We start from the raw sequence: 24,895 nt of genomic DNA, 5'->3' as shown, positions 1-24,895 counted from the left end.
CCACGCTGATTTATATATATAAAACTAAACAAAGGAAACTCCAGAAACTACGTTACCCAGAATTCTTGGGGGTGGAGCTTATTAAACCTTTAAAAGAGCTCGCGCCCGGGAATTCGCTCTCTTACTCTCCTCTCTGCTCTTACGCTTTTCTCTCTTCTTTTCCTTGGGTTTAAAGACGCTGCCTGAGCCATCAAGATTTATGACCCTTTGTCTAAAGCCACGTGCTACTTAAGACTCATTCTTCTTTGGCATACCGACAAGAATTATTTTATTTTTCCGATAGATAACTTTTGCAACCTTTGTCAAGTTAAATGCGCCGGCGCATTTAACTGCCTTTTTTTGAGTTTTCAAATTAAAACCTTTTTCTTCTTCAAACTCCAAATTCCTTTCACGAACATTTTTTTTTCCAAAGCCAGCTATTTTTGCATTGAATCCTGATTCGACCAAGCTTCCAAAAAGACGACGACGAAAGACGAATTTTTAATAGAGAATAAAGACACTCAAACCTTTATTCTGACAAGCCAGATCCCAGAGTGCTGCAGAGAAAAACATCCAGGTCAGCTGAGACGTTCAACAGCGAGTTGAACTGCTGCCGCAAAACCACAGCAAAATAACAGAAATCATCCCCGCCACTGACAAGACCGAGCAGGTCGGACCGGCAGAGCCTCTTTGTCAAGGTCTCTGACGAAGACACACACACACACACACACACACACACACACACACACACACACACACAAACGTGCAACGTATGTGCGCACTTACACATAAAACAAATCCACTGCGCTGTAAGCTGTCTGGAGGCTGTTAGAATGAAAAGCTGTACTTTTTTTCACGGCACTGTCTTTTTTTTTTTTTTTTGTAGTACACAAACGTACAAAGTGCTGTCCCGGTACTGTGAGCATGCGCACGTGACAATGATTTGATTGAGCTAACTGACCGTGCTAGTTCTTGTAACAGCACGCACACAAACACATACAAAATCCACTCCACTGTAAACTGTAAGGATGCATGAAGAGCTGCTCAGATGAAAAGCTGAAAATCTGACGTGATTTTTGGCTGGACTGAGGAACTACACAAAGTCTGTGACAAAGTTTTTTGGGTTTTTTTTGGAAGTATGAAGTCACCGGACTACACATCCCACTTTGGACTCCTATTTAAAGATCATGTTGGACTTTAGCAGCAGTGGAACACCAAAATGTAAGCCCTGTTTCTGTTGTTTATAAATTAATTAAATATCAAATGACAAGCTATCTACATCTACTAGGTCTGTTAGAAAAGTATCGGACCTTTTTATTTTTCTCAAAAACCTGATGGATATGAATCACATGTGCTTGCATGAGCCAACCTTGAGCCTTCGTGCGCATGCGTGATTTTTTTCACGCCTGTCGGTTGCGTCATTTGCTTGTAAGCAGCCTTTGTGTGAGGATGGGTGTAGTTGCTTGTCGTTTTTTCTTTGCAAGGAAATGGCAGAACAACTGGAGCAGCGCGACTTCATCAAATTTTGCCAGAAACTGGGCCACAGCCAGGTGGAAACCATTCGGATTATTCAGACGGCTTTCGGCAACGATCCTCTGGGCATCACACAGATTAAGGAGCGGTACAACTGGTTTAAAGACGTCCGCACAACGGTGGAGAGCGAGCCACGCTCGGCATCGGCATCAACACGCTGAAACGACCGGATCATTTCCAAAGCGAAAGCTGTGGTGATGTGGGACCGTCGTGTGATTATCCGAGGAATTGCAGAAGAGGTGGACATCACCACTTTTTCGGCACATTCCACTGTGAAAGAAGATTATGCCATGAAAAGAGCGGCGGCGAAATTCATCGGCACGAAGCTGATGGCGCAGCAACAGCGCCTCCGTGATGAAGCCTCACAGGACATGTTGTGGCAGGCTCACCTCGTCCACAATTTCTCGGATAGTCACACGACTGAAAAGCCACCGAAAGCCGTCTGAATCTTCCGAGTGAATCTGAATGAATTGAATCTGTGAATATTTTTCTAACTTGAGTCTCCAGTGGAGGTTTCTGTCCTCCCTGAGTTTGACAGGTGGACCGTCCCAGTCAAACTCCTCATAGTCCAGCAGCTAAGCACATAAAAACAGAAGAAAAGTGCATTTTGTGAAGAAATCGTGAAAATTGGCACAGCGGTAGAGGACCCCCAAAGGGTCATTTTTTGATTAGGACCCACCTCTGAAACGCCCCCTGGTGGCCGCCATCTTGAATTTCAATCTGGCCGCCTTTCAGTACATATTACAACCCATAACTTCAATACTAAGACAGATAAAAGCATTCTGTTTGAGGCTATCCCCCTATTTACTGGGTCCAGAAATCTAATGAGACGGTTTACAAGATTGTATCATGTCCACCATCTTGGATTCCAATATGGCCGCCACCAAAAACAGATATTTTGTAATACTATATCTGTAAGTAAGGCAACTTTTTAAATAATTCAAAATGACAATTCCATGATTATAGGGTGAAATATCTTTTTAGATAGATGTCCCTATGCCTTGTTGCCCTCTGCCATTTTGGTTTCCAATATGGCTGATGCTTGTAGGCGGTGATCCATCTTTGTATGCTCTCTGCACAGTCAAATCAATAAATTCAAATATCATTGAATGACTGAATGAATTAAAGAATGTAAGTATACATTTTACATGTCTTTTCTTTAGAATTCATTGAAAGGTACATTTTTGTGCAAATAGCTTCCCATACATTTCAGTGCTGCCATCTATAAATAATCAGTTTCACTAAAACAAAAGGAGGTGATGAAGAGATGAAAATTAAAGTAAACGTGAACAAAATGTGATACTTTGAAATATTACACTGAGAATTTATGTTGTCTGCATTATTCTTATTACTTCAGGGTTAGTGTTTTTAGTAAATAAAGAAAATGTTATATTAGTTCTTCTAATAAAGTTCTGTTCATTAGCTTGACACAACACCACATGGGTTCATGCCTATGGAGCGCCAATCCAGTACTAATTAGAATAGTTCTGTTGGGTGCTCTGCTGTTCTTATCTGTAGTAAATAAAAATATTGTTAAATGCTATTTCGTTTAATAACTCCTGCTCATTAGCCTGTAACCTCACTCGATAGATGTCTACAGAGCGCCCATTGTGTGCTAAATAAAATACATAGTTCTGTTGAGTGTATCTATTTAAGTTCTTTGAAACAATAAAATGGGTTCTGGCATGTTTCAGAGGTGGGTCCTAATCGAAAAATTACCCTTTGGGGGTCCCCTACAAGTGTGCCAAATTTCACAATTTCTTCACAAAATGCACTTTTTTTTGACTATGCCGCTGGACTATCACCTGTCACTGTCCCTGGAGCAGGACACACGCAGCAGGGCTGGGTGCATCACACCAAAAGGGAGAGCGAGACCTGCGTTCACATTTTGTGAGACCTGCACTCACGTTTTGGGAGATATTTTTTCAGTATTCTCATTTTGCAATTAACGGTTTGCGGATAATTCACGATTAGCGGCTCATTCACGTTTTGCGGATTAACAGGCATTATTGTGAAGCATTTTGAACTTCAGATGGAAAAGCGCTCTTTAAATCCAGTGCATTTTCCATTTTGTCATGAACCTGTGGCAGAGTGGTCATAACCTCCAGTGTGACTGGGCCCATACCGGCTTTTTGATGTCCACTTCTATTCCAATCCTTCTGAGCTCCTGGTATTGGTGCTGCAGGTAAGGACTCTGATCCCACATGCATGAGCCAGGGCGCCTTTTTACAGGAGAAATATTTCCTACAGAATGAAAAAAAAAATGACTGAGGGCCTAATATTAAATCTCAAAACTAACTGAAATTAGAAATGAGAGCAAGAGTCATTTAACAAACAGCTACAAAGTGGCGAGTTGAGGCAGTAGTAGAATGGTCTTGCATACCTGATTCCTGCCATATGCTGCATGGTTGACCTATATATGTGACAGGTTCAAACTTGCCATTTTCTCTCAGAGTCAAGGTGGCTATAATTCCACTTATTTCATCTCCATAATGCTGGGGAAGAGTCCAATACTCACTGCCCACATGGAAACCCTAAAACACAAAACAAACATAAAGAACTGATTTAAGTGAATGGGAATCACACAGGTTTACCATGTAAAATAAACCAGAAGGGCTGGATGAGCTAGTGAAAAATCCCTATAAGAACAGTGCAATTCTTAATCTGACAGTGCTACTAGATACAATTCATTTATACAGTGCATCCATAAAGTATTCACAGTGCTTCACTTTTTCCACATTTTGTTGGAATAAGGCTATAAAATAAATTCATATGAAACATCAATTCTGTAATAAACTGCTCACGTAATTTGTCTGAACTCGGATGCAGTGCATTCTGATCTAATATGGCGAGAGTGATGCAACACAAATGTGGATCGGTACGCTTTGACTTTTAGTTTCCTATTCAGGAAGAAAATGACAGGCGGGATGTTCAGGAATGGGAGGACACAAATAAATGGCTCCAGCAGACAGCTCTGATTTTTAGTAAGCTTTACTGAAGGAGAAAGCAGTGGTCGTTACACGAGTAGGCAGTCCAACAAAAGCAGCAGTACAGAAGTCATCAGGCAAACTAGCGTGGTCAAAGCAACAGGTAGAAGGTCAGGTACACACTATGAGGCAGGCAGGAACAAAAACACAGGTACAGAGCTGGAATGCAGGCACAAGGCACGACAAACTGGCAGAGAACAATACCACCCAGTGAGCTTATACAGTAGTGTTCAGAATAATATTAGTGCTGTGTGACTAAAAAGATTAATCCAGGTTTTGAGTATATTTCTTATTGTTACATGGGAAACAAGGTACCAGTAGATTCAGTAGATTCTCAGAAATCCAACAAGACCAAACATTCATGATATGCACACTCTTAAGACTATGAAATTGGGCTATTATTTAAAAAAAAAGCAGAAAAGGGGGTGTTCACAATAATAGCAGCATCTGCTGGTGACGCTACAAACTCAAAATTATTATGTTCACACTGCTTTTTTAGCAATCCTGTGAATCACTAAACTAGTATTTAGTTGTACCACAGTTTTTCATGATTTCTTCACATCTGTGAGGCATTAATTTTGTTGTGTTTGGAACCAAGATTTTGCTCGTTGCTCGTTGTGCTTGGGGTCATTGTCTTGCTGAAACACCCATTTCAAGGGCATGTCCTCTTCAGCATAAGGCAACATGACCTCTTCAAGTATTCTGACATATCCAAACTGATCCATGATACCTGGTATGCGATATATAGGCCCAACACCATAGTAGGAGAAACATACCCATATCATGATGCTTGCACCACCATGCTTCACTGTCTTCACTGTGAACTGTGGCTTGAATTCAGAGTTTGGGGGTGTGTCTCACAAACTGTCTGTGGCCCTTGGACCCAAAAAGAACAATTTTACTCTCATCAGTCCACAAAATATTCCTCCATTTCTCTTTAGGCCAGTTGATGTGTTCTTTGGCTAATTGTAACCTCTTCTGCAAGTCTTTTATTTAACAGAGGGACTTGTGGGGGATTCTTGCAAATAAATTAGCTTCACACAGGCGTCTTCTAACTGTCACAGCACTTACAGGTAACTCCAGACTGTCTTTGATCATCCTGGAGCTGATCAATGGGTGAGCCTTTGCCATTCTGGTTATTCTTCTATCCATTTTGATGGTTGTTTTCTGTTTTCTTCCACGCGTCTCTGGTTTTTTTGTCCATTTGAATGCATTGGAGATCACTGTAGAACAGTCTATAATTTTTTGCACCTGCGTATAAGTTTTCCCCTCTCCAGTCAACGTTTTATTCAAACTACGCTGTTCTTCTGAACAATGTCTTGAACGTCCCATTTTCCTCAGGCTTTCAAAGAGAAAAGCATGTTCAACAGGTGCTGGCTTCATCCTTAAATAGGGGACACCTGATTCACACCTGTTTGTTCCACAAAACTGACAAACTCACTGACTGAATGCCACACTACTATTATTGTGAACACCCCCTTTTCTACTTTTTTTTTAACTAATAGCCCAATTTCATAGCCTTAAGATTGTGCATATCATGAATGCTTGGTCTTGTTGGATTTGTGAGAATCTACTGAATCTACTGGTACCTTGTTTCCCATGTAACAATAAGAAATATACTCAAAACCTTGATTAATCTTTTTAGTCACATAGCACTACTATTATTCTGAACACTACTGTAAAACCCCAGGTGGCAATCAGCAAATCAGGAACAGGTGCACATGGAAAGCACCAGAAGGAGGGCATGGCCCGAGAGAGAAAGAGAAACACCCATCACCAAGAACCAGGAGAGAGATAAAAGAAACAGAGACAGACAGACCCAAGCAGAAAAATCCCAACAAGAGAATAAACAAAGCAAAACCCCGATAACACAAAAGTAACAAAACTCAAACTCTGACAGTAACCCCCCCCCCCCCCCCCCCCCCCCCCCATGGCCAGCCCCGGACGGCCCAGGCAAACCAGGATGGGAGGAGTGAAACTCACAAATCACAGCAGGGTCCAGAACATAACCCACTCAATCCACCAAATACTGAACCCCACAGCCACAGCAGCGAGAGGCCAGGAGCCACTGAGACTGATACTGCTATCGAAGAACTTTCCCAAACTCTTTATCAGCTTCTCAGAGATAGTAGGGATTGGTGTTCCTATGATAGAGAAGTAGAACTTGTCTGTCACTCTGCCCTTTTTCAAGACCAAGGATCTTGATTTTGCTGGCATGATTGACATCCTAGCCCATCCCATTAGCCTCACCAGCCCTGTCAAGATCCATCTGCCTCCAGGCACTGACTTGGTTGTCACTGTCAGGTCATCCATGAAGGCATGGATTGGCGGTTGGCGGATCCCAGACTTAGACTTGGGACCTCTCCACTCTGGTTCTGCAGATTTCACTATCATGTTCATCGCCAGAGAGAACAGGAACACTGAGATGGTGCAGCCTGTGATGATTCCCGTCTCCAATCTGTGCCACTCAGATGTTGTTGATCCTGCTGAGACCCTCATGCTGAAGTCACTGTAGCAATCCAGGATAAAGTCTCTTACTGCAGCTGGAACATGGTGCCTCTCCAGGGTTTCAAGGACCAGCTTGTGGGGCATTGAGCCATAGGCATTGGCCAGATCTAACCACAGCACCACCAGATCACCCTTGTTCTCCCTTCCCTCTCTGAGGGGCTGAGTGACCATTGTTACGGCCATGGGCCTTGTGGGTTGGGTATTTGGTTATGTTTGTTTCTGCCCTTTTCTTTGTCTGCAGGGTGCTCATTTCCGGAGGATTCACTATAAAACTCTGCCTGTTCATCTGCTTATTCCTCCCTCTCTGCTGCTTCTGGTCCTGACATGCTGCTGCCGGGCTCCGGGTCCTTCGACATGCACTTTTGAGTTTGTTTTTTAATTTCACATACCATACATCTTTGCACACATACACACACAATACATCCAAACACCTGCCTTCACCACTGATGCTGACACTCACACCTCATCTTTGTTTTTGTTAAATAAATTCTTATTTTGTGCACGCTACTCCGGCATGGTCTCCATTTTTGTTATGGCTTTGAGCCAGTCATAACAAATTGGGGGCTCGTCCGTTTCTAGGTTTTGTAATATTTGTTGTAGTTTGAGTAATTTTGTCTAAACAGTGTTTCTTTTGTGGATTACGGTGTTGGATTGGGCACTTGTGCGTATTGGATAGCTGTTGTATTTTGTCGGCTTTTGGCCTGGTCTGAGTTATCTGTGCGTTTTGATTGGGGTGTGTTGGGGGAAGCCCATGATGTCATTTTCCTTATTTGGATAGTTTGCGCTTTTGGAGATGTGCTGGTAGTCAAGTTTGGTTGCGCTGTTTGTGCAGCGTGAGAGAGCATTTTTCCATGGTTTTGGGACGCAACGCGTTGTTTTGTGGAGGCTTGGAAAGTAAGTGTGAGTCCTCTGATGTGCACTGGTGTTAAGTTTTAGACGGGTGTCCCCTTGTAGGTTGTAGCGGCGTTTCCCAATAGGGGTTTCACCGCTGTTTTTTTTTTTTAGTGCAGAGGTACGGCGGGTAGAGCTTCCACTTTTTCCCTTCCTCTATTTCGGCTCGGGTGCATTTCCGTTGTTTCATGTGGTTACCAGCATGCTGGTCACCTGTAGCGTGAATGTTTTGAGTGTGCCACAGCATAACGTGATGCTACATTGTGATCTTTTCCAGGGTGAGGTGGCTGTTTGGTACTTCCAGCCTTACCTGTGGACGGTGTGGACATGATCTTGGGCAATGATACTGCAGGTAGCCGGGTGTGGGCGGATGTCCCTCCACCTGTGAAAGTGACTGATTTTCCTGTACTGCATAGTAAGCCTGATGAGAACGAAGTGCGGTTTCCAGACACGTTTGGTGCTTGTGTGGTGAACCGTTCAAAGAAGCAGAGAAATAAGTATTCTGATGATGACTCAAAATGAGTTGACTGTGGCTCCCTGGTCTATTTCTTGTAGTGATTTGGTAAAGGAGCAAAAGGAAGACAACACTTTGGCAGCTTTGTGGGAGGAGGTTTGTTCTGCAGAGGTTAGGAACAAGTCTCATTGCTACTTTGTGCACAATGATGTGTTGATGAGAAAATGGACACCTCAGTTAGATGAGTTTATTGGTGATCCTGTGTAAACTTCGGAATGTGGTTTTACAGATCTCTCATGATCAGTCTGGACATTTGGGGGTCAGGAACACTTATGACCGTGTTATGAGGTATTTCTTTTGGCCTCGTTTAAAAAGAGATGTGTCCATGTACACGTGTCAGTTAACTTGTAAGCCCAACCAGTCTTTGAAGCCAGTTCCGCTGTGTCCAATTCCAGCAACAGGACAACCATTTGAACACTTGTTAATAGACTGTGTAGGCCCACTGCCACCGTCTAAGTCCGGTGCCTGTTACTTGTTGACTGTGATGTGTCTGAGCACTCGGTATCCATCATATCCTCTCCGTACCATTACTGTAAAATCTGTAGTCCATGTGTTGTCTCAGTTTTTCTCTATTTTTATGTGTCCCACGTGTGTTACAGTCTGACAGGGGATCGAACTTTTGTTCGAAATTGTTTGCACAGGTCCTTAAACAATTAAATGTGACACATAATCTTTCTTCTGCTTGTCATGAGCAGAGTCAGGGCGCGCTTGAACAGTTCCACCAGACTTTAAAGGCTATGTTGCGTTCTTTTTGTGTCCAAATGCAGGGTGATTGGGAAGAGGCCTTACCATGGATGTTGCTGGCTGCTCGAGAGGTGGTCCAGGAAAGCACAGGGTTTAGCCCTAATGACCTGGTATTTGGCCATGAAGTCCGTGGTCCCCTGGCATTGTTACAAGATGGTTGGAGAGATTCTGACCCTCCCAGTAATTTACTGGATTTTGTGAATGGTTTCAGATATAGACTGTTTTTGGCTCAGGAAACTGCTAAGAAAAAGCTTGCAAGAGTGCAGTCTAAAATGAAAAAGCGCTATGACTCTAAGACGGAGCATAGAGAGTTTTTTCCTGGTGATCAGGTGCTGGCCTTGATGCTGTTGGTTACATCTCCTTTTCAGGCAAAGCATTGTGGTCCTTATTCTGTGCTAAAAAAGTTGTCAGATTTGAACTATTTAATTTCTACACCTGACCGTAGGTCACGAACAAAACTATTCCATGTTAATCTCTTGAGACCTTATGTTGCTCGTGAGCCTGTTGACTCTGTTTTGAAGCCTGTAGCTCATCCTGTCTGTGTGTCTGTTCTATCAGCGTCTCCAGTTGTGGCAGAGCTGGATGTCGACGATCTTCCTGGTCTGGATGATGCCATTGTAACTGGTCAGTTGAAAAATACAGTCTTTGGAAAAGTTGGAAAGTTCTTTGGGCCATTTGGAGCCAGGGCAAAGAGATGAGTTGGTGCAGTTAATTCACAGCTTTCCTTGTATTTTTGGTGATACTCCATCATGCACCACTTTGTTAAAGCACGACATTGATGTTGGAGATGCTAAGTCTATAAGGCAAAGATTTTACAGGGTACATCCTGAAAAACGTAATTATCTCGAGGCAGAAGTGGGGTATATGATTGAGAATAATACTGCGGTGCCGTCTGATTCTAGCTGGGCTTCTCCTTGCCTTCTGGTCCCTAAGTCTGATGGGAGTCCACGTTTCTGCACTGACTTTCGTAAAGTAAATGCAGTCACAAAACCTGACTCCTTTCCTTTACCACGATTGGAGGACTGTGTGGACCAAGTGGGGGAGCGAGCTTTGTGACCAAGCTGGACTTGTTAAAGGGGTATTGGCAGGTCCCCCTGACAGAAAGTGCCAAGCAGATTTCTTCTTTTATAACCCCTAGTGGCCTATACTCGTACAACGTCATGCCGTTTGGTTTAAGAAATGCATTAAACTTTGCCTGGCGGACATCTGTGAAGATGGGGGACTGGTGCGGAAGGGAGCTGCGTTTTATACAGCCCTGCTGTGTGATACTTGTGAGCGCTGGTGGGCATGTCCCATTGGTGACCAGGTAACTGTCATCAGTCCTGCCATTACTGGGAACTTTCGTGGGGTTTTTTGTCCAGAAACCACCTCGCCGTGTTTCCCTTATTTTTTTGTCCAGGTGTTCTGCTCTATTGTGCCTGTGCTGCGCCTGCTGTCTTCTGGTCGTGCTCCGCTTTCCATGTTGCTGTTATTGTGTCTGTTTGCCACAAGATCCTTTGTCTAACCTTTTCGTGTTTTGGTGCCTGGATACCTCTGTGGTCCAAACGTCTATGACAATGGTGTGACTTGGTCCACTCATTGTCCACCTTCTAGTGGTACATTAGATCGGCACACTGTTCAGATATTCTGTGGCTTGACTTCTTTAGGGAGTTAAATTTTTTGTATGGGGTTTTTAAAGGTCCCTGATGGGTCCCCTTTTTTTTTGGCAGGGGGGGGGGGGGGGGTTGTTACGGCCATGGGCCATGTGGGTTAGGTATTTGGTTGTGTTTGTTTTTGCGCTTTTCTTTGTCTGCAGGGTGCTCATTTCCGGAGGACGCACTATAAAACTCTGCCTGTTCTTCCGCTTATTCCTCCCTCTCTGCTGCTTCGGGTCCTGACGTGCTGCTGCCGGGCTCTGGGTCCTTTGACATGCACTTCTGAGTTTGTTTTTTTAATTTCACATATCATACATCTTCGCACACATACACGCACAATACATCCAAACACCTGCCTTCACCACTGGCGCTGACACTCACACCTCATCTTTGTTTTTGTTAAATAAATTCTTATTTTGTGTACGCTACTCCGGCATGGTCTCCATTTTTGTTATGGGTTTGAGCCGGTCAAAACACCATGCCAATGTGCTCTAAGCACTCTGTTCCCCCGGGGATGCCGCCTTTCTACACGGAGGTGTCTATGTATCCATTCTTGAGGAATAAATCAGCCAGTCGCTTAGCTACAATGCTGAAGAAAATCTTCTCTTCGACACTGAGGAGCGAGATTATTCTGAACTGGCTGATGTTCTTGGAGTCCTGCTCTTTAGGAATCCACACACGCTCTGCAAACTGCTGTGCAGTCTTCCCCCTTCTCAAGATGACCATCAAGGTCTTCCAGAGCTGGTGTAGCAACTTGGGACAGCGCTTAAATACCTTGTAGGGTGTTCCGCTTGGTCCTGGTGCTGACCTGGACCTTGCTTTCTGCACCACCTCCTGAACTTCTTTCAGGAGTGGCTCCCTCAGATCAAAGGCCTCAGCAGGCTATGGTGGTGTTATTATAGCCTTGCACTGTCCTAGCTCTTGGTCTCGGTTGGGGTCGCTGAAGGTATCATGGAGGTATTTGTCGACTTCCTCCTTTGAACAGGCCAGGCGTCCACTGCGTTTCTGTCCGAGGACCCCCTTCATGAAGCCGAATGAGTTGTTGATGAAGGCAGCTCGCTTCCTAGCTCTCTCCCGCTGTCGTCTCCTGTGTTGTACTGCTCTGCGCAGGATTATGAGCCACTTACTGAGAATGAGAGCGAGCTCTGCCAGTGGTGCACGCCCGTCTTTACTGGCTGCCTTGTGCTGTTTCTTCAGGGCTTTCAGTTCTTTCCTAATGTTGTCCTCTGGTTCTTGGTGTAAGATTGCTTGGCTGCCCTTTCCTCCTCAATGCCAAACCTCTCAGCAGCCATACTCACTATGTTGGTCATCACAGTCTGAAGCCTCCTCTCAGCATCCCCTTTGACTGTTACTTCCAGGACCTTGTCTGCATCCTCGTCAAACTTCTGCCACGCTGCTGTTTTAGAGGCTTAGGGCCATCTGATCCCTCTCTTCTCGGACTACCCGTTCGGAGGAACTGTTTTCACCACTTGAAGGCTCTGGGCTCTGTGGGGTGCTTCCTGGCCCGGCTCCTCCTGTCTCACCAGGTGCTAGACCTGTGCACTGTGATGCTTGCAGACGCTCCTTACATTTCATCTTTGTTTGATGGATTGTTAGGCCCTTCTCATTCTTGCAGTTGTTTCTGCACAAGCACACTCTACTAGTCAATGTTTGTCCATTGCTGTTATTTGTAAGTAATTCATTCTTAAATTCCCAAAGCTGTTTCAAATTACACAACCATCATATAACAATTGTCCGTTGAACTGCATTATCATAAAATCCATTACTGTGACATGTCCTGTTCTGTTTAGCTCCTGACTGAGTTAAATAAATGTTTAAACGGATGTGGTTGTCTGTGGTTTATATGTATGAACAGAGGTATTGAATTTTGACCTGTAGAGCTTCTGACTGCAAGATAAGAGACTAATAGTTCCTACTGGTTAATCCTAAGCATATTGATATTATAAGATTGTTATAAAATCATCTGATGTGTGGTGCCCCAAACCTTTATTTGATGTAAATTTAATTACTAGTATTAATTCATTACACTTGCAAATTAACAACGCAGGCACTTTGATGAGTTTGATTCTTATGGCAAGCTGTCCGAAGGTGGATTTTTTTTTTTTTTTTTTCTGTGCATGGAGAAGGAGGGGGTGCAAGAAAATTTCAGTTATTTGTCAGATATGTTCTCCTGTAAAGATATCAGCTTTACCATCACTCCCCAGCTACCTCATGACTCCATCACATCTTCACAGGTGTCTCTCAATCTCAAACAGTGACCACCCACAGGCATGAATGTCACTGCACACTCATTTTCTCTCTGACTGAGGTACGAACAAAGGACTGATCTGAACTGAACGGCCCAGACGGACAGTGAAGTGGAAGGCCTGAGAGGGGTGCTGCATGCTGTAGTCTGCATTTGCAAGTGACCCTGTTGCGGGGACAGGCCCTGACAGCATGGACGACCTTACTTCGACCTTACTTATGTGAAGCGCCTTGAGGTAGCTTTGTTGAGATTTGTCACTATATAAATTAAATAAATTGAACTGTAAGTGAATGTTCCACACTTTCATCACATCAAGATACACGGCTGATAGCTGAGTCCTCGAAATCAGTAAAAGCCTGGATCTTAGCCTTGATCAAGGACAATCATAAATCCTGACACTACCATTCCTCACTCAGCTTCTCAAGTGCTGCAATCAGAGTATCCACTGATTCCACAAAGATCACGACCTCGTCAGTGAAGTCAAAGTCAGTTAACCTTTCCTCCCCAAAAAAGTGCCCAAGTTGCCCACTTTTCACCTGAGTGATGCAGATAAATGGTTATTTTAGAGATGTGGGGATTGACCTGCTGTCTGACTGGGTGGCTGCCACGCAGGACCCAAGGTGGTTCAGTTAAAATGAGGAAATTAGTGTTTGGTGAGAACAACTAAAGTCAAACAAAACTGTACAGATACTTTGGAAAAAGTGATGAAATGCACAGCATACATACATGTCCAGACTGAATGTACAGCAAGACTTGGTTCAGTTGCTCCCTCTGCTCTTGAGTTTCTCTGAAATTATCTTGGTTCATCAGTGAATACTGGACTGGTCGTTGCAGCAGATCTTGATTGAATAAAAAGAAAAAGTGAAGTGGAAAGTAAAACAAATGTTAAAAATTAAATAGTTCTTTTCAAACAGGCAACAGCACTGACACTGAAGTATTTAAGGAATATGAAAAGGAGTGGAGACAACTCATGCTTAATCATGTCTGACTGGAACAATGCTGCATTGAAATGTGTGCACTCAACACTGGAACTTACAAGCTCCATTACTGTGCTGCCTTGGTGTTTGCTCTGCTCTGCTGCCCCTCCCTTTCTGTTTCCCTAGGTGCCCCATCACGGAGCTGATTTGCCACACCTGTCAACAATCATCATCACTTGTATTTAAGCCCTGGTCTTTCCATTCTACACTCTCTAGAAACTCAGCTCAGCTTAGTGGTACATGGCCTCAGTTTGTCCTTCTGGATGACAACTTCTTCTGTGTTTTTCCATGACTCAGTGTTTGCCTATTTTTGACATTTCTCTTGTGCTCACTGGTTTCAGTGTTCCGGTCTCCAGTCAGCTCCATCGCGGCCACCTTGTTCTGGTCCATTGCCAAATGTCTCATTCTGGTCACACTGGGCGACACAGAACATCATGGTTCTGTGTTTCCCTGGTCTGGTGCCTCCTCCAAGTCTACTACAGTATTCATTTACTCTGTTGTTCAATAAATTGTTACTTTGCTTTCACCACAGCTCCTTGCATTTGAGTTCACATCATTCATTAGCTAAGCTGTAACAGGAGTTTCTGGCCACATCATGGACCCAGCGGGAGCAGACCCGGTACCTAAAGCCCTCATCTCTCAGGGGACCTTTCTCAGACAACAGCAACAACAGCTCCAGACCCTCACCGACCAACAATGGGCTTTACTCGCCAAAGTATCCCAGCTTTGTGCCCAACTGTCTACACTCACTGATCAACTGTCACAAATCACAGCGGCACCCACATCACCACCATCTCCGCCACTACTCACACCTCCAGTTCCTTTACAGGCTCCTGCTGTTCACAAACCAGTGATTTGTGGTCCCGAACCCTATTCGGGTTCAGTAGAGACATGTGCAGCTTTCTTGTTATAGTTTTCCTTAGTTTTTTCACAACAACCATCAACTTATTCCACTGATCAAAATAAAATCGCTTACTCCGAGGGGACGCTTTAACCTGGGTGACGGCCCTCTGGGGCCAACAATCATACTCCAGATTCATTCAGGAGTACAGGATGGTCTTTGATCATCCGAAGCAGGGCCATATGACCTCTAAACAGCTCTTATAGCGCTGGCTGGAGAACCACAGTGTTGCGGCATATTCCATTAAGTTCCATTAAGCACTGCAGAGCATATTTATTAAAGTTTTAGCCAAACATCTCAAAGATGAGCTGGTGGTCCTGGACAAACTCAATACATGAGACAAATTAATTGCACTCAAAATCAAAATCAGCAATCGATTGAAAGATGGCGGGAGAGGAGCCAAAGGGCCGAACACACATCTTCCCTTCAGATCCCTCTGTAACTCGCCCCCGTTCCTTCTTCCATGCACTCCAATGCCAATGCATTCCCCACAGCTACCGTGCCCCTGCCGACAAGCCCATGCAACTTGACATGACTCAATCAACACCGGAGGAGAGAAAACATAAACCAGAAGCCGTGGAGCGTGTTTACTGTAGTGCCCAGGGTCACACCCTGTGGTTGTCCGGTTCGGCCAAAAGCCAACGCTTGATAATAGACCCTGAGCTATTGGTGAGCCATACATGAATCACAGGTGATCATTCTCCAAGCATGCACATCCTGGCCAGCATCCATTTTGAACAACAGTCCATCCCGTTGCAGGCACTTACTGACTTCAGGGATGACGGCAATTTTCTTGGGAGTAACATTATCATTCAAGCTCACATCCTGGTGGTGGGACTCTGAACCCCCATTATGGTTAACATACTTGGCATGCATTTACTCGTGATCACTCACCAAACCTTTCCAGTCACTTTACTGGTGTCAAGTAACCACTATGAAAAAATTCAGTTTTACGTTTACACTTCCTCCCTTCCACTGGTATTTGGACACCCCTGGCTCACCCTCCACAATTCGTTTATTGATTGGCCAACCGGTACAATCACTCGGTGGAGCAAAGCCTGCCACCTTAGGTGTCTGTGTTCATCTGTGTCATCCAGTCAATGCACCAGGGAGTCAGAGAATAATCCACCCAATCTTTCTACCAGAGCATTACCACGATGTAGGAGAAGTATTTAAACCAAGCTCTCTGACTTCCACCACATAGGCCATACAACTGCTCTATCGATTTGCTTCCAGGCATGTTCCTTCCATCTAGTTGGCTCTACAACCTGTCACGCCCAGACAGGGAATTGATGGAGCATAATATTAAAGACTCCCTGGCCGCAGGGCTAATTTGTCCCTAGTTATCCCCACTGGGGACATGTTTCTTCATAGGTAAGAAGGACAGGACCATGCGCCCATGTATTGGTTCCCAGGGTCTGAATGCTGTGCGACCTACTTCCTTTATTAGATTTGGCATTTAACTCCTTACACAGAGCCTCAATTTTCACGAAATTGGCCCTATGCAACATGTACCACCTGGTTAGGGTCAAGGAGGGAGATGAGTAGAAGAACGCGTGTAACATGCACTTTGAATATTTGGTCTTGCCCTTCAGTCTCACTAACGCTCCCAACACTTTCCAGGCTTTAATCAATAAAGTCTGGATTTCCTCAACCAGTTTGTTTTTGTTTACCAAGCTAACATACTGATCTTTTCCAGGAACATCTCCGCCATGTCCGCTTAGTTCTCAAACGTCTTCTCAAAAACTTCCTCTTTGTTAAGGCTGAAAAATGTGCATGCCATCGGAATTCCATCTCATTCCTCTGGTTTATATTCCAGCAGAATCAGATCAGACTGGATCCTGCCAAAATGAGCACAGTCACCGATTGGCCCACACCCACTAATGCTAAGTAGCTACAACAGTTTTTAGGTTTTGCCCATTTCTACCGCCAATTCATTCAGAATTTCAGTCAGGTCCCCGCACCTCTCAGAAAACTCACATTTTCCAAAACCCCATTCCTCTGGTCGCTCTCCTTTTACAGCACAAGATTTCTTGGATTACTTTGAGAAGAAAATAGACAGCATTAGGTTAAACATATCCCAGCATGCCTTAACCCAGTCACTACGCCATGCTATTGAGGTGGGTGCCATCACTGAGGTATTACCTAGATTTACAGAATTTGATGGTATCTCAACAGGCGTACAGACAAAACTTGTAACGTCTTCAAAAAGCACAACTTGCTTATTTGATCCTGTACCAACAAAACTGTTTCAGGACCTGTGACCCACTCTAGGGCAGACTGTGCTGGAAATTATTAATCTCTCATTAACCTCTGGATCTGTTCCTAAATGTTTCAAATCTGCAGTGATTAAACCATTACTTAAGAAATCTAATCTTGGCCCTAGTATATTGAAAAACGATTGGCCGATATCAAATCTATCATTTTGCTGGGCTTTGTGTTCTCAGGGTGCTGGACTACTTTGTCTCCCTAGGGTGAATAAAAGGTCTGCGGCTCACAAAGCTTTCTCTTATAATACCCCTGTTTTGTGGAATGATCTCCCTGCATCAATAAAACAGTCATATTCTATAGAGACTTTCAAGTCCACACTTAAGACACACTTATTTTCCTTTTTCCTACACCAGGTCGCTCCTAGTAACACATCTGCCTGTACTTCATAACCGGACTCCCACATTCTAATAAAGATAATACTGTCCTCACAGTAATGGACCATTTCTGGAAGGCAGCACACTTTGTGGGACTGTCCAAGATAGCATCTGCCCAGGAAACGGCCAACCTCCTGGTCCATCATGTGCTGCATGGCATCCCCATACACATCGTGTCAGACCGAGGACTCTAGTTCACCTATCAAGTGTGGAAGACCTTCTGTTTGGCACTTGGGGCCTCGGCCACTCTTTCATCCAGCTTCCATCCACAGACCAACAGCCAGGCAGACCGGGCCAATAAAGAACTTGAGTCCACCCTCCGGTGTGAGACATCCTCTCACCCGTCCACATGGAGTACACAGTTGCTGTGGTTGGAGTACGCCCACAACTCCCAGGTGAGCTCAGCCACTGGACTCACAGCTTTTGAATGCTCAATTAGATATTAACCACTTCTCTTTCCAGCTCAAGAAATGGACCTGGCCATCCTGTCGGCACATGCCCTTCTGCGGCACTGTCAACGGGTGTGGAGGACAGCCCGTTCTGCTCTGCTCCAGACCAGGGACCAGATAAGACACCATGGAGACCAGCATCGAACCCCAGCCCCTCAGTATGGATCAGAAAAGGAGGAGTGATTGTCGGCCAAGGACATTCCGCTCAAAGTGGAGGCTTGACAGTTAGCACCTATATCTCTGTCCCTTTGTTGTGGACCAAGTCATCAACCGTGCAGTTGTCTGGCTCCGTCTTCCCCAGTCTCTACACATCCATCCATCCTTCTATGCCTTGTCTGAAGCCAGTGCACATAAGTCCGCTATACTAGGGCGCTTGCCCCACAGTGGTCTCCTTCAGAGACCACACCACACTCTCCAGAAACTCAGTTCAGCTTAGTGGCATCTGGCCTCAGTTTGTCCTTTTGGCTGACTATATCTTCTGTGTTTTTCCATGACTCATTGTTTGCCTATTGCTGACATTTTTTTGGTCCTCCCTGGTTTCAGCGTTACAGTCTCCTGTCAGCTCCGTCATGGCCACCTAGTTCTTGTCCACTGCCAAACATCTCATTCCGGTCAAGCCTGTGTCTCCCTGATCTGGGGCCGCCATCATGATCTACTGCAATATTCACTTACTGTTGTTCAATAAACTGTTGCATTTCTTTCACCACAGCTCCCTGCATTTGGGTTCAAATAATGAATTGGCTTAGCAGTAAAATAAAATAATAATAATAATAATAATAACCTTTATTTAACGAGGTAGAAACCCAGTACCTATTGTTGACATTTCTTTTGTGCTCCCTGGTTTCAGCGTTGCAGTGTCCTGTGTCATATGTGTCATGTGTTCCGGTGTCATTAATGGACAGGTTAGCATCAACATGAGAATGTTGGTAATAAATAAAATACAGTCATCTTGGTCATAGTAATATTGCAAACAATGTAAGGTCTCAAATAGCTTGAAACTTAGAAACACAGGCATTGCGCAAAAGAGTCCCATTTGCAATTTTGTAAAATAGACTGGAAGGTGGTCAAAGAAGTCAGTCTAGACAGTTTCAGATCAGACTGGAGAATGTTCCAATCAGAGGGAGCTGAAAAACTAAAGACATTCTTTCCCGCTTCAGTGCGGACACGAGGTACACAAAAACATAACATCTCATTTCTGCACAGAGCAGAATGGCTTTCTGAAGTAAACTGGATAAATGGGTCGGAACCAGTCCAATGAGAGTTTTGTTAACTAGAATTATCCAATGTGTATAACATCTGACAGACAAAGAAGGCATGCCTGCTTTGGATTTACAGTGGTGAGTGAAGCGACTACAACCAGTGTTGAATCTCAAGGAAAAATGATACAGCGAGGTCAAGGACTGTAGACAACTGGTTGAGGCACACCTATACATGACATCACCACAGTCCAATAAGGGCAGGAAGGTAGCACGAAGACCCCATCACACATAGTAAGAATGGACAGGAACCAGGTTGACACGGCAAAAACGGCCATAACCCAGACGCAGTCAGGAGGGAAAGAGTCATATGGGCAGATCCCATCCAGACTGCCTTGTCCACAAATGCACGATCATATCCAAAGCATATTTAGACAAGAGTTAGATGAAAAAGACTGCTGTCAGACAGCCATAAAAAGCACTGAAGACTGCCCACTGACCAAACGTCTGGATGGCAAACACGGAACCAGAGTGGGAGTTAGTACTGTGTCCTCCCTTTGCCCTGAGAGGATTTTCACTACAGGCTGTGGTCCCTGGCTCCTGTCCACCCTGCACTGTGAAATGCTCCTGGGGCCATGCTGGAGGTGAGATTCATGCTTAATAATGTTGTCATGGGCTGGCGAAACAGTTCCACGTCATACCTCCTACAGAGTTGGATGGTGATCAAGTAATAATGTGTCTACTGCAGTGGCGAGATCTGTTCATTTGCAAGCATCTGATGCATGCAATGACACACTGATGCGCAGGAGACAGCGGTGGGGCGCACCTGCTCGTGGTGTCACAGATATGATGGGCACAATAGTTCACATCATTTATGTCACCCATGGGAAAGGAATGGAAATGTATCTGTACTGTAAGGTCTATTATGGATATAACAGCCTGTTCAGATCTGCGGCAGTGTGCGCTGTGCGATGCATTGAACTACGGTGTGGCACATCGTGCTTTTGGTTTGACTGTGCACTGTTCACACCCATTGCACATGATGAATGCGTGCCACATATGTTATTACATATTAACATTTCCTTTGCCCTCCCTGGCCGGGGTGCAGCGGAGGTGGACATACGTGGCACAAGCAGGACACGCTGGCAGGCGTGACCAATCCATCTCAGAGCTCAATCAACCATGATCAGATCATTTCAAATGCTGTTATCAATCAATCAATCAACTTTTTTCTTATATAGTGCCAAATCACAACAAACAGTTGCCCCAAGGCGTTATGACACCATCACAATATGTAGATTGCAATCAAATGGCAAAAAAACTGCACATAGACCGCCATCAGATGGGTGTCCCGTCTTGATGGCACCAAGAGTGTTTTGAACTGTGCTTGGGACAGCCAAAAGGGACCACTTATGTAGACTGCTCTGACACTGCTGTCCAGCCATCATCAGACCACACCTCAACACTTCCCGACTGTGGGTGGATGTCTGACGCCATTAGGCCTCAATCGGCCTAATGGGGGTCTTATAAGGAGAAGGAGAAGCATGGCTTGTTTCTGCAAAGGAAGACAAGCCTCACCGTTAATTTGGAAATCAAGTGTTTAAGATGAACTTTAAAGACAGCTGGGTCAGTCCATCTCAAATCACCCAATTTTGGAAAAACGTCCCAGGTCACCCTCTCAGATTCTTATGAAAAAAGATCACAGGTGGTCCTATACCAGAGATATGTGAAACCCCAAAATAGGTCTGTATCTCAAATAGTGTTGAAGGCACAGCCCCTGAAAATGTTATTTGAATTTTACCAAACGAGGCTCTCTGTGCACTTTCCAACATGAATATCTCCAATTTAATGGCATGCACAGCTTTGAAAGTAAGTGTCTAGGGCTAACTTTTCCTGTAGAATTCAAAGATCTTGTCAGATTTTCTATATCTTGTACCCATTTTCCTTCACAAGGCTTTGAAAATGGTTGAAAATCAAAAACGCAAAAAATTCTACTACCTTCAAGTGCTTATTACTCAAAAAGTATGCCAGATAAAGCAATTTTTTTTTCTCCTATTAGTTTGACATATTAGACCACATCCATAAGAAAACCAAAGTTATTGCTAGTTCAGGAGTGACAGAACAATTTTATTAATATGCTCGTTTTTAAATTTTATTTTTTTTTAAATTGCCTGTTTTCACATCCTCATTTGGCCATGTGGCCATTTGAATCACAGTTTCATCTTTTCACAATGAGTTCTTACATATCTGAATATGATATAATCAAAAAATTGTGTTGTTACTGGCCTTCCTGTTGGAGTTATGATTTTTTTTTTCCATATAAGGTACTTGTAAATGTTAATGCAAGTGAAATTATTAAATTATTTTTTAAAGATAAATGCAAGTTTCACAGCTACCAAATAGACTTCACAGCAATTACCAAGTTTTATCATAGATGCAAACAATGAAAAAGCAACAACCTTTTTACAGATCAGCACATTTCTTAAATTTAATAGGTTACAAACGCCACAGTTGACAAACAATTATTATTTGTTTCTTATGGATGTTTCTTGGATCTGCACAAGAACAATGACGACTCTCAAAACGTGTTAGAAATAATTGCTCATGATGGAAACATACATTGTTATTCTCATTCAATGAAATTCCTGATCTCCATGTAATTAAAGCCTTACTCTCATCAGAGAAAGAACTAAATTTCAACAATCCTTGTTGCCTTGAATAACTGGTTTTATGACATGTATCATCCAGTGCAATTCCAAGTTGACACTTAGACAAATCAGTTGTATCCAGACAAGAGTTGATTATTTCATTAATTATGGTTTAATACTTACTTACCTAATACTTACTTTACTTACTTACTTACCTAAGTTCATGTACTTTTTGCTGACATCAGATGAAATAAGACAAGTACTGACCTGTATCACTGACTTTGGACATGTACAGAAAAGCCTGACAAGGAACATTCTTCAAGTTCAAGTATGATTACATCATATGCAATAAGACAAGTACTGACATATATTGATCACTCAGTGACATCTGACCAAAAGCAAGTGAAAAGCTCAACTTCTAGATATTTTACACAATTCTAAATATTTACATAATCATTAAATACAAATCAGTTTTAGCCATCCATGACTTTTTATTCAATACATGTGAACCAAGGATAATAGCAACCATTGCATTAAATTGCACTTCAAAAATTGAATGCAAAGTTCATATACAATAATTCTCACTGTATGATCCAGCTTGACAATTATAACGCCTGAATTTATATAGACACACAAAAAATCATAACTCCAACAGGAAAGCCAGTAACAACACATTTTTTGGTTATATCATATTCAGATATATAAGAACACATTGTGAAAACATGAAAGTGTTATTCAAATGGCCACATGGCCAAATGAGGTTGTAAAAACAAGCAAATAAAAAAGAAAAATTTAAAAATTACCATATTAATAAAAATTGTTCTGTCACTCCTGAAATAGCAATAACTTTGATTTTCTTATGGATGTGGTCTAATATGTCAAATTAATAGGAGAAAAATCTTTGCTTTATCTAGCATACGTTTTGATTAATAAGCACTTAAAGGTAGTAGAATTTTTTTTTGTGTTTTTGATTTTCAAGCTATACAAAATCTGACAAGCTTTTTGAATTCTACAGAAAAAGTTAGCCCTAGACACTTTCAAAGCTGTGCATGCCATTTAACTGGAGATATTCATGTTGGAAAGTGCACCGAGAGCCTCGTTTGGTAAAATTAAAATAATTAACTAAAATTTCCAGGGGCTGTGCCTTCAACACTATTTGAGATACACACCTAATAATTTGGGGTTTTACATATCTCTGGTATAGGACCACCTGTGAATTTTTTCATAAGAATCTGAGAGGGTGACCTGGGAACTGCTGGGTGACTTGAGATGGACTGACCCACCTCCGTATCAACAGTCAATCCCAAAAACTTGTAACTGCCGATTAGCTCGAGAACATTACCTAGGGCAATTCTGAGTGATGGAATGTTCTCCAAGGAAACAGGTGGTTTAGAGAAAAACATTATTTTGGATTTTTCTGCATTCAAGACTAGTCTGAATTTCTCGGGACGGTTCTGCCCTACATCAAAAGCAGACTGCAAAAATTCAAATGCCTGCGTCACTGAGTTTGAGCAGCAATAGATTATGGTGTCATCAGCATATAGATGACAGAAGGCATCTGACAGGTTTGCACACAGGTCAGCAGTATAAAGTGTGAACAAAATACTTCCCAAAACTGAACCTTGGGGAACACCTTTGGTTACGTCAATGAAGGCAGAGTTAACACCAGCCATCTGAATACATTGTGTTCTGTTGGCCAAATAGTCTGCAAACCAAGAGACTGCATGTATAGAGACACCGTGTTTTAAAAGAATTTCTAACAAGTGACCTAACACTGGAAGCAGATCTCTGAACCCTCCAGAACTTTTTGGGGTCTTTTAAATTTTCCATGATTTTGAATAAATAAAATTCAGATTTACCCTTCTTAATTAGAAAGGTGCCTTTGTTGTGGAGCTGATGAAAAATTATCCAATCAACCTCTGTCTTAGTTTTCGGTGCTTTGGACCAGGCATGGTCCCTTTCTTTTAAAAGGTTTCCAATTTCAGAGGAAAACCAAGGATTGTCCAACCACTTAATTCTGAATTTATGTTGTGGAGCATGTTTATTAATGAGCCTCAATAATTCATTATGGAAAAACAGCTCGGAGAGATATTCAACTCCACTCGATTTTAGACAGATCATGTAAAAAAAAAACCCTGTTCACAAAAATGTTTAAAGTCTCATTTGAGTACAATGCATGGTTTGTTTTTTATAGTTTGGTATTGCTGACTACTGCAATCGCACAATGATCACTCAGATCATACCTGAAAACCCCGGCATCAAGATATTTCTGGGGGGCATTTATTATTAGATAGAGGAGCGATGATCTGGAAGGGTGTTTGATACTGGGCAAAGTTGGACTGTCTATTAACTGAGTTAGATTCAGTGAATCACAGACAGATTTTAGGCTGTCTGAGACTTAAGACAAGGTTCCAGCGTCAGACATAAACAGGATAGGAAGGATCTTCACTATATTTTACAGGTGGAAGAAAGCAGTCCTCGTAATATACCTAATGTGTAAGTCAAAGGACAATGTAGGATCAAAAATCACCCCAAGGTTCCTCACTTTGTCAGTGTGATGTATGACGCATAAGTGTTAGCTGGTCAAACTGATGCCAATGTTTTGCTCGACCAAGAACCATCATTTTAGTCTTGTCTGAGTTCAAAAGTAGGAAATTACTGGGCATCCAACTTTTCACTGATGCAAGGCAATCCTCGAAGGATTTTATTTGTATGAGATTACCAGCAGTTATCGGCATATATAACTGAGTATCATCAAGATAGCAATGAAAGGTAATCCCAAAACACCGCAATATGTGTCCAAGGGGTGCTATATAAAGGGAGCAAAGCAAGGGGCCTAAGGCAGACCCCTGTGGAACCCCAAATTTCATGTCACTAAGTTGAGAGGTAGTGTTGTTGTACAAGAGACAGTAAGAATGACTGGTAAGGTATGATGTCATCAACCATGCAAGGGCATTCTCAGTAATCCCAAAATGATTGTCTAACCTATCGCGTAGAATACGGCAGTCCACTGTATCAAACGGTGTGGTATATGAATCCATTGC

At 43.1% G+C, this 24,895-nt stretch overlaps 1 protein-coding gene across 1 annotated transcript in view; it reads right to left on the bottom strand.

The window, feature by feature from the left end:
- Positions 1-24,895, bottom strand: part of mycbpap (mycbp associated protein) — a 234,329-nt gene that overhangs the window by 151,902 nt on the left and 57,532 nt on the right. The window contains exons 4-6 of the mRNA XM_034189060.1: positions 13,762-13,874; positions 3,896-4,046; positions 3,638-3,756 (exon numbers count right to left, since the gene is read on the bottom strand). Of these exons, the coding sequence (XP_034044951.1) occupies positions 3,638-3,756; positions 3,896-4,046; positions 13,762-13,874 (383 nt within the window). The remainder of the gene's footprint in view (positions 1-3,637; positions 3,757-3,895; positions 4,047-13,761; positions 13,875-24,895) is intronic.

The sequence above is a fragment of the Thalassophryne amazonica genome, chromosome 15, assembly GCF_902500255.1.
Source record: "Thalassophryne amazonica chromosome 15, fThaAma1.1, whole genome shotgun sequence".
Taxonomy (NCBI): Eukaryota; Metazoa; Chordata; class Actinopteri; order Batrachoidiformes; family Batrachoididae; genus Thalassophryne; species Thalassophryne amazonica.
The sequence above is the reverse complement of the archived record's forward strand: the minus strand, read 5'-3'. Positions and strand labels throughout refer to the sequence as shown.